This window comes from Aspergillus nomiae (genome assembly GCF_001204775.2).
Source record: "Aspergillus nomiae NRRL 13137 chromosome Unknown contig00248, whole genome shotgun sequence".
NCBI lineage: Eukaryota > Fungi > Ascomycota > Eurotiomycetes > Eurotiales > Aspergillaceae > Aspergillus > Aspergillus nomiae.
This window is the reverse complement of record NW_015378303.1, coordinates 12,717-24,783: the sequence shown is the minus strand read 5'-3', so window position 1 is coordinate 24,783 and position 12,067 is coordinate 12,717. Positions and strand designations below refer to the sequence as shown.

Sequence of the window (12,067 nt, the reverse complement as noted above, 5' to 3'; positions counted from 1 at the left end):
GGTAGGAAAAGCAGACTGGACCTGACTGAAGTAAAGGGTTGTGTTACGTTGGTATTCAGCGCGTCAAGAGAGAGAATCAATAATAATTCAAGGGATATATCGTAAGCAGGTAGAAGCATGACTGCCCTGAATAAACCACCCTCCTACTAGCCTCTCAGTTTCATCTTCTACGCCCTAACTTCCTGTTATTCTTCGCCCTTGACCTCAAGAACTTGTTCAAACAATCGCCTCTAAATTTTCCTAGTTCGTATTCCTTTCTTCGCCCCTATATATCAATTCTTGCATATGCATTGGGTTCTTAGTCGCGTAGTTGGTCTTCCCAATATCGTCTGTACGTTCGAGGAACGTTATATGTGGGCATAGGAAGAATGAACGAGGAGGGAGGATAAGAAGACGAGAAAGGGAGAAAGGAGGCACCAAGGGGGTAAGTCGTATTCAACTAGATTGACCCAAAGAAACTTGTCTATTATTCTATATTCTTTCCAAAGCAAAAGCGGAAGTCATCCGAGTGTTCCGCTCCTACTCAGGAAATCAACGAAAGACACTCAGATATAGAAATCAATACCGATGATCAGACAGATCAACGCTACAGACTCAAGAAAATGTCAGCTTCTTACAGGTCGCCAACGCTGTTACTATGTCTGTTTTGTATTTATTACGATCCAAGTACAGGCGCTTTTCCAGATCCAGATCCCCACTATGTATAAGTTAATATAGACTCGGGTTGTTCGGGATGCCGAAAGTCAGTATTGGACCCATGTATATACTAGTCGTCTTTGAATCAACCAATATAGTATTGCTCTGTGCGTTTAGGATTGTCTTTCTGTTGAATGTGGTTATTTATTATTGATCTCAAAGTATTTGTGGTTAGTTTATAGTGTACCAGAAAAGTCTCTATTCATTATGCGCGTGTTATTATGAGCTGCCTCGAGGAGTAGCAATTTAGAAATAATTATCAGATATCAGACCATGTATGTCACAATAGAGTTCGATTGCCAGGGCTCGGCAGCCAGGATCCGGCGCCCAGATTGCGTAAGCCACGAGTCTTGCTGCCTGCATCCATGATAGAGCAAACATATGACAGGTGTAAAACCAGCCAATCCCTTCCCTCCATTACAATATTCTAGTTCATCATCTTTTCCTATCAAGACGGGTGGCGTAGCGGGACGTGGATTCCGTAAAGTCCGTTAAAGTTCACTTAGGGTTATGTGTAGCAGTCTGAAACTCGGCGAGGATCCCGTGTCCAGTAGAGAGGGAAGGGATTGCTCCGTCGAAAATAGGGCAAGCCACCAGAAGATTAAGAGCCGACTGTTTGGTCCCTTCATTTATCTTAGGCGGCTCTTCAGATACGCGAGCTCCACAGGGCCCACTGTTTTAAGCTCATCTTTACCCCCTTTACTCATTCCACGGCACACACGGGCCATGTTCCAGGTTTCCAGAACCGCAGCACCCATTCTGACCATTACCGTTGAAGAAGAGTCTCTGGGTGTTTCACATTTTGACCCTTTTTTACCGTTTTGGTTGTTTAAACGCTGGAGAGCTTCGGATGGATCCTGTTCTGAACGTTTGTTCTCTTAGAGATCAGATCATACGAAATGGACCCGATGGGGACCAGAAAATCATTTCCTATTCATCCACGGAGCTCTATATTCTTTGTTGTCTATGTGAGTATCGAATTCTGGATGACAGCCTATATAAGCCATGAAGCGCCCCATGAATAGCACTCCATACCAAACACAACTCTGCCAACTACCAACCTCACACATTCATTTCAATCGTTTACTCTTTCGCTCCTTCTCTCCAACCAAGTATTCATAATGAAGCTTTCTCTGAACCTTCTGCTCCTTCCCATGGCCCTCGGCGCCGCCATCGGTGTCCGTGACGACAGCCGCCGTGGCAACTACACTGTCCAGGGCTTGGGCGAGCGCAAGCAGGCCATCGTCAGCGCCGGCGGTAACACCATGGACCTGGCCATTGCCATGCTGGAGAAGTAGGTTCTATTCCGTGTGCTTTCAAACCAGGCATCAGGAACTATACTGACCGGCAAACGTTAAAGCGACAAAATGGACCCCAGCACCTACCCGTACGGTAAGTTCATACCCACCTAGACTGGCCCCAATGAGTCAGATATTCTAACAGGACACAGGCGACGGCAAGACCGGTGACGCCACCAACTTCGGTATCTTCAAGCAGAATTGGATGATGCTGCGCACCTCCGCCAGCGAGTTCCTCGGCCAGAAGGTTGAGGATGTTAAGAACGGCGAGGTCCTGAAGTAAGACACTCTACTGCGTGGCTCTCAACAACATCTAATATACCCGCAGCACGAACCTTGAGAAGGACATCAAGGCCCGTCACGACGGCGAGAAGAAGTACGGCTTCGATGTCTGGTACGCTGGTCATCGCAACGGCGCGTCCGGTCTCGAGAACCCCAATACTCAGGATATCAACAGTATGTTTTCGCAATTCTGCATTAGTTCCTATGCTAACCAGATGAGTAGACTACAAGAGTGCCGTCAAGTGGATCAAGTCTCAGATCGAGAGTGACAAGAAGTACCAGAGCGATGACACCCGTTTCTGGGTTGATGTCGTCGCTATCTAAGCGGCTCATCATGGTGGTGGCTATTCTTTAGGGAGAGATGATATGTGGCAATTGGGTATTCGGCAGACTTCATTCTTTATCTACATTTAGACTTCGGGACTGGCTCCCTGTCGCTCCTTTAAATTTACTTTCAATAGACCGTGCTATTTTACCTAGGTTTTCATTGTTTGTCCGTCTGCGCTACAGTCTCTAGTGAGAGGCGGAATCAACTACTCATAGATGCTTGCGACTGAATAGATACTGGCTGACATTTTATACCTATAATACATACGTATGATCACCTACAAAAAGCACATATCACATGAGAGATAGAAACATCCCTAGACTCCCAATAACACCAGGCTTCATCATCTCCCTCAACGTTCGAAAGCTCGAATGCCTGGTACCTCTATACATATTTGTCCTGTCCTGATCATCCAACGCAGCGAAGTTATTGCCACTCTTTTACTCTAAAACCTGTGTTCAGAAATGCACCGCACTACTAGCAAGGTAAGTCTCGAATTGCGCTTCGGATGAAGTCGTCCCGATTCCCGCAGTTTCGGGGCATAGGAGACCCTTACTCACTCCACGAAGGTGAATGCTTATAGAACTAGCCTTCTAGCCTTCAGACCTCGTAGATGCCGGGTCGATTCGTGGAGGGTCCGATGGATTGTCGGGCTTCGTAACATGCAGTGGTGTTGCGGATGGCCAAGATTGTCATTGTTTCACCGAGGCAGACAATATGTTGGGGTGCTTTAAGGCCTAAGCCTACGTTGGCACCTGTTGTTTTGGTTGTTTGGTCGGTGAAGGGGCGGTTGGCTATTCTGGGTGGTGGAAGCACTGGCCGTAGATGAAGCAGGGGAAGGAGATGATTTCGAATGTGTGTGTATTGGACTTTTATTACTTTATTGTGACGGCAATTTAGTGTCATTATCGTGTTCTGCGAGGTCGTGTAATTGCTTTCGTATATCGGGCTTTCAGGGCTCGAGCAAGTCGTGAGCCTTGGATGTACCGGCTTTAACGTTGGCGGAGATTAGGTCGGGTATGTCCAAGTGGGGTCGCCATAACGACAGGTCTATGTTTCTTTTCCCTGAAAGAATGTGTCGTTCGTAAAAGATAACGTATAAGCCGAATAGCAGGACCATAAGGTATGACCTGATACTCCTTAGAAAAAGCACAGACGTCCAATCAAAGACCAAATGATAAGATCACCGTCTAGGTAATCTCCAGAAGGGACCTTCGGCTATTCCATTTCTGTCATGACGTCTTCTCTGGCCCCTATCATCCCCACCCGGAGGGGGGAGGGGAGTTAATGGAGGCGAAGACGCAGTTTCACCCACACTGCTTATATCTTTCACCTCTGCCTGAGCTAGAGCAAGACTAGGCTGGGTGGATATCTTATCGAAGTGTGGTGACTGAGCTAACCATCGATCTACGATAGTAATCGCTTGACATGTCACCGGGTAGCTATCATTCTCCGAACAAACAGTCACAGAGTCATCGTCAGAGTCAGTCAGGGTCCCTTCATCTGCATCCGGATTAAGGAAAAGCTCTGGGAACATGAAGTGCAAACACCGCTCAATCCGATCCAATCGCTTCGATATATCTTCAACCGTCGACCTGCATTCGTCAGGAAATGGGCATCTTTAGGGATACAGTGCGAAAGCAGAAAAGATATACAGACCTATCAATCCACTGCCCTTCATTCTCCGGCGCAATTGTTGACAAACACTGGTCCCTGGTAGCCCTCCAGTGGTGCACGCCAACGGTCTTCTTGCGACAGTCTTGACTATGCAATAGACATGACTGGGAAAGAGATACGTTGTCACACTATCGGGCTATTCAGTCGTCGTCCAGCAAGATGTAACAAGGACTGTAGAGAAAGAAGCTTATCTTACCTTAATCTCTCTGTCCCAACGACGGTCGCTGTTTGAGTCAGCAATGTCCTCAGACTCAGTAAATTAGAAACATAGCAGATATCTCAGACCCACCACCTTTTTGACATAGACCTGGCCCATAAGTGCCGTTTCTTGACAGGCCTGTCCGCTTCGCCGTCACTATGGGAGTCATATGCCGGGCGCTTGGCGCCTGTTTGGTGGCAGGCAGTTGTATCGCTCATGGTTCGTGCCATGGTGGTTTATAAAGTCTGTATGTTGTTTGTATTCTGACATATTTCACCTTGATAGTTGAGACTCTTACTCATTTGTACTAGTTATCGGCACACGGCAATTACTCAAGCGTGGCGGTGTTGTTCCGGGAATGTCCAGATCGTCCCGCCACTCGGCACAATTAGTCAATGTCTACGGAATTATCGGAAGTGGTGCCTTCGGGGCTACAGGATTATTATATTCTTATTCTACTGCCGGATATTACGGATAAAACGAATTTAAAATAGTGATCTTATTAATTCCTTTTGTGCAACCTTGACTGTTGTGTCGGGTGGTCCTGAGCAGGCACGGAACTCTCGGAACTAGGGACGGAGAAGCCGGGAGTGAGACCGAAGCGTTCGGCGGATCTTGTTGTGGTCCTCTATATACTCCAAGATTCCGGAAATATTGGGACTACTTGATCATAAATCCGAACCGACAATTTATTTATGATTGTACTATGAAGTACGTGAAGTGTTATCATGAGGTTGTAGCCCTTCACAAAACAATACTATAATCACATTCAACTCATTAACTAGTACATATTATCAAGATTATTAGTTTACAACAGACATCAATATACAGTAAATCATAAACAAACATAGAACATAAATCACAAAGCAGTAATGGAAATACGCTTGGCTCCCGCATTGCCATTCAACAATGCCGATCCACTGGTCTGTCTCAAGTGGTTGTGGTGCGTGTCCAGGTCCTCGACATCAAAACTGAATCGACGGGGTCGCTTCCACATGCCAACGTTCTCATCAGTATCACTGACCGCTTCGAGCTGCTCCGATGAGAGGCCAAACTTGGTGGCGATTTGCTGCACCCGTTCTTGTGCGGCCGCCAAATCAATACCACCACCCTGGCCCTCCTTGGCAAGACGGGCTTGTGCATGTTGAAGCAGCTCCAGATGCTGTGTAACAGCCTCGATGGCACCTTCCTGGTGATCGGTGTCACTGTTGAGCAGCTCGGCAAGTGCACTCTCGTGCAACGCTGCAGCAGCGAGGTGGTTACCCGAGGCTGTGTACAGGCCGGACAGCAGCTTGGTCATTTCCAGAGTTACGGGATCACAGTTACCCCAGACCTGACGGAGGTTGTAGCATATGTCTTTACCAAGCTGTGTGGCGGACGAGACGCGACCCCGGCAGAAACGTGTTTCGACCAGTCGGCGTCCGATCCAGACAACGGCTGGAAGTGACCAGGTCTTTTGGACAATACGCGAGGTCCAGAGCTCGGTGAGAATGGACTGATTTGTTAGCATATCTCTTTTCGTGTATTTATGAAAAAAACATACCTCCAGATCTTCAAACATTTCATGTTCGCCTAACACAGTGACAAGGTCGTTCAACTCGGCGAAAGGAAGCTCGGTGAACTCCAGCGGGAGCTCCTTGGTCTTGGTCATAATTTCCTGTACTAGCATCTGAGACTCCAATGACATATTCTTTGCAGTCGTGTCATCGGTGCACTTCTTGGTCTGGTATCCGTTCAAGTACATGCAGAGCTTGATAGCAGTGAAAATGCTTTCCGGAGTACGTAATCCATCGGTTAGGTGCACAAAAGAGTGGAACACCCCAGTCACATCTGCTGCGTCTTGGAATTGCGAACGATCGCAGAGGTCCTTCACCATACCCATGGTCGAAGTAACTATGTTGATGTTATAGTCGTCCTGGGGTGATTCCCGCCTGCAAAGAGCGTAGAATTGCTGTACGGCGTCCTTCTTCCGGAGTGGCTGTGCAACAGACAGAGTGTTGCAGAAGTAATCGTACAGCCTGTCCTGGGTATCCTGAGCAGAAGAGTGGCGCTTCTGGTTCGTTTGAAGCGTGTGGAGTTTCTCTCCAGCTGCCAAGGTAGGTATGAGGTCATGGCTGGATAGACTTCGTTGGAAGGTACTGTAGACCTGACCCTCACGGGACAGTTCGTCAAGGATCTGCTTCGACGAGCGTTGTTTACCAAATACTTCCTCAAATGCAGCGACGAAGACGGCTGGTCGATACTCATTGAGTGATTGGCGTTGGGCGGCAGGTGTCTCGTTGATTACACGCTGGTGCAGGTCGTCAATCAGACGATTGCCCTCGTCGATGTAGCCTAATTCCAGGTAGATCTCGGCTAGTCTGTGAGCACGGTCAACCAATGCTTCATGGTTAGCAGTAACATGCACCACTTCATCAACATGCTCATCGAGTAAAGCTGCGCCCTGACGACGAGACTCAGGAGATGATTGAATGGCATGCATCCGGGCAATCTCACGTAACCACAAAAGTGTGCTCGGAGCGGAGAGCCCCTGCTGCTGTTTGGCCAATGCTAGCTCTTCAGCATACAGGGAACGTGCGGGTTCCGAGGTGTCCTTCTGGCGGAGATACAGCTGCGCCATTTGGTGCTTAATGCTAATTGGAAGGGGCTCAGACATATCGGGCAAAGCACGCGAACTTTCTGAGGGTGACACCCAGTCATGGGTATTCAAAACTTGGTGGTAGTTGTTAATCGCTTCCCCGGCATGCTGATCGCTATCCGCACAGAGAGCAGCAAGTGTAAGGGTTGCATCGCGTGTCCGTGCATCTGTGGGGCCATACAACTTGCGGCATAGCTGCTGGTGCTGGGATGCAACTTGGTATCGCTCTGCGTGGCTTCCTTGTCCAGACTTGTTCAAAAGCTCCATATAGCCAGTGTAAGTCTTGGGTAGTAGTCCCTCAAGCAGAGCGCGGTCATAGCCGTCCTTTTCATCAAATCGTACAAGGGTGGGCCACAGATGACGGTAAACCTCGAGGGCCGAATCCCACTCTTTGTTCTGCACATAGATGTTTACCAAGGCCACTGCAGCCTTGACACCTGAAGAACTAACTTTGCCATCGCGGATGCAGGCTTCGTAAATGTGACGATAGCTGCTCTCAGCTTCGGTTTGCTTATCCAGTCGCAAAGCCAAATCACCTTCATAGTATCGAGTGTCGATTGTGTGCTTGTCGTGGTCGCCTAGTCGAGATCCAAAGAACTCACTGACCTGATGAAGAAGAACCAGGGCTTTTTCAAACTGGAAGGTAGTCTCGTAAAACTCAACCACGGTCTTCACAACAGCGGTGACTGAAGGGACGGCCACTTGATCTGCCGTGATGGATGCCTTGAATGCATTACCATATACCACGGAAGCAGTCTGTATATCCAGTCGGCGGAACAAACAATATGCATGATCCAGGGCCAAGCTAGCCAGAATAGGAGCCTCACTTGAAGCGAACTTGGATTTCGACCGAGGGTCTTCCACTGTGGGCCATGCATGCTTCAATACGGCCCACGCAGTGTCACTACCCTCACGCCACTCTTCATCACGAATGTGTTGTGTTGTCAGTTGGTGGCAGAGTGTTAAGAGTGGCAAGGTTCGTTTCTCAGCTCCCGCAGAGGCAATAGAATCAATCCAACCTGGAAGGAGCTTACTCTCTTCGGGGGATAAGGCCCCCATGCTTTCCACATTACCCTGGGCCGGGAGGGATCCTCTGGCCAGTGACTCTGCCAGTGTAACACCTCCGGCGAATATTGCTGACCGCTAGCTTGGTAATATTTCCAGATCTGCAGCGACAACGCGCGATCCATATCATCCAAGCCCATTTCGCGTGCTTCCACGCGCAGTTCCTCCGCCCGTGAGGCCATCTCCGGAGATCTGACACCACCCTCAGCCTCCAAGTCTGCTGACAGTTGGCGGAGAATGGCAGTCGCTTCATCAGGTCGTCCCTGACGGCGTAGGAACTGTGAGTAGTAGAAAGCGACCTTTGTCTTTTGATCCCAGGCGGGACTCGTGTCCACATTGCGCGCTGAGAGGCCTGACCAGAGTCGGGTCAAAACAGCTTCAGCCTTGGCAGGCTGCCTGCTATCTTCGTACATCTGAGCCAGTCGTAGCGAGTAGGCAACACGACGTGGATCGGTGGCATCCATAGAGCGCATCATGGTCTCATACTTGTTCCGTGCAATTTCTAGAGCCATCTCATCGGGAGGCGCGATGTTAAAGTGCTGAGTGAGGAAGTCAGCAGCCTGCATCGCTTCGGACGAATGGGGACCGTATGTCATGACCGTCTGTCGGTAGAACTGTTTTGAAGCATTGTATGCAGCATCTTCTTGGTTATTATCTCTGTGAGATTTAACCAGTCGATCAAGATATTGCAGGCGTTGGGCAAAACTAATGTCGGAAGAATCCCATCCAGACAGTGCCATATCACGTAGCGCGTCAGTCTTGAAGCCAGCTACTTGGCCGGCCTTACCACGACCCTCAGGAGTGGCTACAAGCAGCTGCTCCAACTCGCGGGTGATAGGATCTGATGCGCCAAGCTGCGAGCGGCTACGCATCCAGGCCTCATACAGATGATCATTTGCCCAGGAAGCCTTCGCCATGTCTGCTGCACGTGCACTGAGGATCAAGCTCTGCAACAAGGCAGGTGAATCCCCGCCCAGTACACTGCGGCGTACTGTAACAGCTAAACGATACAGCTCTACAATGCTGGATCGAGTAAACTGAGACTCGCGATTTGTCAGCTCCAGCTGAGCAAACAGGACTGAATCTGGCATGGCCTGACGGAATGGCTTCGGGAAATTGAGCTCGTCACGTTTAGAGCTAGCAATTGGAGACGCTAGCATATGGGAAAGCCAGTAGCGAGCCGTGTACTCCAACAAAGTATATGCGTCTAGATAACGGTCACGAGCAGTGACGCGAAGCTTGTCCCAGGAAACCGCAGTCTCATCAGTGAGCGACTTGCGAACCCAAGCCAATGAGCGCATCAATAGATCATAGTGGGCTTCAGATAGTGAGAAAGGCACCTCCTGGCCCATCAGTGCCCGAGCCTGTATGTGGTCGCGAATTAGGTGATGTTTGAAGGTAACAAAACCGTCACGGACGGAGATCAACCGAGCTAGAGGTTGGAAGACTTCACGTTCAGTATTCGATGGGCGGGATGCAACCTTCAGGGTCTTCAAATCCACTGCCAATAGCTGCTCTATTTCCTGGATGCGTAAGGGACGCTCTGCAGCCAGGAGCCAGGCGAGGAGACTCTGGGTTCCTACACGGTTGAGGTCAATGCTGCGTATATGTCGATCAATCACATCACCCAAGGTATGTGGTGAGGTCTTTACTGCAGATTGCATTTCATTAAAAGTTGATAGGTTTCGAATGGCCTCAACGGTGAGCTGAGCCCACACAAAACATCCCTGTGCCCGAGGAACTATGGCCGCTGCCAACGAATCCCGTTGCGATGCATCAAGACCAGCGAATGCAGCATCGGATGTCATCGTATCAACTAAAGCTGCATGAAGGTCATGCTGTGTCAGCGAAACATTCATAGAGATATGTTGAGTTGTGGATGCCTCCCGCATGGGCATCTGTGCAGCAGCGAGCGGTCGACTGAAGATGATAAGCTTAGACGGCGTGTTGCGCTCAGAGACAGTGTCTTGAAGGCGCTGCAAGAAGGGGCCGACGGTGACTTCCGAATGTTTGATCTGGTCAACGCCATCTACCATTAGCATGAAATGCATGTTTGACTGTAAAGCTATACGAATAGCAGTCCAAAGCTGCTCCTCTACTTGCGGGTCTGGCGCTCCAGTCATAGCAAGCTCCAGAGCATTCATAACGCCAGAGAGAATAGACTCATAGGTCTTTCGGCTAGTGACACAGCGATCGAGAATCTGAGTTAGGAGGCCCTTAAGGATGCTTAATGGCAATGTTGTAATGGGTACATCTGATCTGATTGAGATAGGAATGACGTTCCAGATATCAAATTCCGAGGATACCTGCAACTTTTCCATTGTCCACTGGGCCAATGCACTCTTTCCTGAGCCAGGATTGCCAGTAACGAGCAGCATATTACGCCGGTTAATGGTAAACGTAGTTAAATGTGGATCAAACCATGCAAATGAGCCATCAGCCAACGAATGATTATGGCCTTCTAGCAACATATGCAGGGGACGATCTTGTAACTCGAGAAATTGGTAAATGGCAGCGAGGTCCAAGTGAGTCTGTTGTTTAGGTGCCCCTGTAGCCAAAGCAACTTGCGACATTCGACGCCAATGAGTGGTAAATCGGTTGAAGTAGCAAAAGAATGAGCGGTTCACCGCCTCGCTCATGGATTGCCAGTGCTGTGAGCGTTCTGCTTCGCGGTATTCCATGGTGACATGCATAACAAGTTGAAGCACATGGGCGTATATTTCTGCAACTTCTCGCTGCAGGGCTCGGTAGGTCTGAAAGTAGCTTTCCTGTTGAAGAAGCAATGAAATTCCCAGTGTCACCCTACCATACTGACCGAATAAACTATCGATAACGTCGATGTGCTCAACGCCCAGCTACAATGATCAGTCACTCTTGCAACAAGTAGAGCAAACCTTTTCCATTGACGACTTACCTCGAGTTGCAACAAAATAGCTCCCCAGATCATCATGGCTGCCTCATCTGCTCCGTCCATAAAGCCAGCCACGGAGTCTCTCAATGAGCCTACCGCAAAGGCTAGGCGAGAAGCTCGGTGTAGAGCGCCATCTAACCTACTGCCATCTGGTGGCATGCGTCGTAGTCTTTCTCCGGCAATGGTATCAAAGAATACGTCGACGGTTGGAGATTTTGTCAGAATCTCATTTGGGGACATTCCTAACCGCGCCGGACAATCCTTGGAGACATTTTCGAGTGTCTCCCGAAGGAGTGTCTGCGAGTTAGAGTCCCCATTGGCAGCAGTGTTCTCCGTCACGGATGAGGAAGACATGCTGTGCAATTGGTTTACTCAATGATGAAGTACATTAAATAGACATCGAGTACATACACATGTACAATTGAGGGATGATTTTTGGTGACTGCTATATCGTCCGAGACAAGCCCTTGTTAAGGGTAGGCACCGTTGTCTCCGGTGCCTCATGCAATCCTGACATCATGAGAGAGATTTCCCCAGGAATATATTCCAAGGCTCATCATCGATCCCCGATTGTCATAAGGACCGTGGTTCGCGGAAGTTAATTGAGCGAAAGATCAATACTGATTGTTGGATGATGGAGCGAAGAGCAAGGGATCAAGGAGAAGCACATGGATTTGGCGTAAGTCGTGGTGTCATAAGAAATCATCGCACCCAGTTACTAGTGGTCAATGTTTGGTTCAATGCGTCATGGCCAATGGTGTGAGGGTTTGTCGTCGTTAATGTCGATGACATCACAGGCTTCGGGTTGACCGTCGGAACATGTGAGATCTGGCTTAGAAGGAATCAGTGAAGTACTGGAATTGGCCGAAATGACAGATATAGTTTGTTCATTGTGCTCTGGTAGTTCGTGATGACCGCTTGGAGTGTAGTATGGTGTCTGTCCTTGGGGAATGATTTATGCAATTACCAATCC

At 49.0% G+C, this 12,067-nt stretch overlaps 3 protein-coding genes across 3 annotated transcripts; 1 reads left to right on the top strand and 2 right to left on the bottom strand.

Moving 5' to 3' along the window:
• Nucleotides 1–1,817: 1,817 nt before the first annotated feature.
• On the top strand, nt 1,818–2,600 carry ANOM_007857 (glycoside hydrolase family 134 protein; the record flags this gene model as incomplete). Its single annotated transcript, XM_015553113.1, has 5 exons — nt 1,818–1,990; nt 2,057–2,088; nt 2,147–2,273; nt 2,323–2,450; nt 2,500–2,600. The coding sequence occupies 5 exons, from the start codon at nt 1,818–1,820 to the stop codon at nt 2,598–2,600; spliced, it is 561 nt and encodes a 186-aa protein (XP_015404682.1).
• A 1,187-nt stretch (nt 2,601–3,787) lies between these two features.
• Nucleotides 3,788–4,710, bottom strand: ANOM_007856 (uncharacterized protein; the record flags this gene model as incomplete). The annotated part of the gene is made up of 4 exons (XM_015553112.1): nt 3,788–4,199; nt 4,264–4,409; nt 4,478–4,505; nt 4,571–4,710. 4 exons carry the CDS (start codon nt 4,708–4,710, stop codon nt 3,788–3,790), a joined length of 726 nt encoding a protein of 241 aa, XP_015404683.1.
• A 518-nt stretch (nt 4,711–5,228) lies between these two features.
• Nucleotides 5,229–11,551, bottom strand: ANOM_007855 (NACHT domain protein; the record flags this gene model as incomplete). The annotated part of the gene is made up of 4 exons (XM_015553111.1): nt 5,229–5,975; nt 6,024–8,224; nt 8,260–11,038; nt 11,098–11,551. Coding segments are annotated over 4 exons (5,976 nt in total), but the record flags the coding sequence as incomplete, so codon positions are not given.
• Between the last annotated feature and the right edge of the window lie 516 nt (nt 11,552–12,067).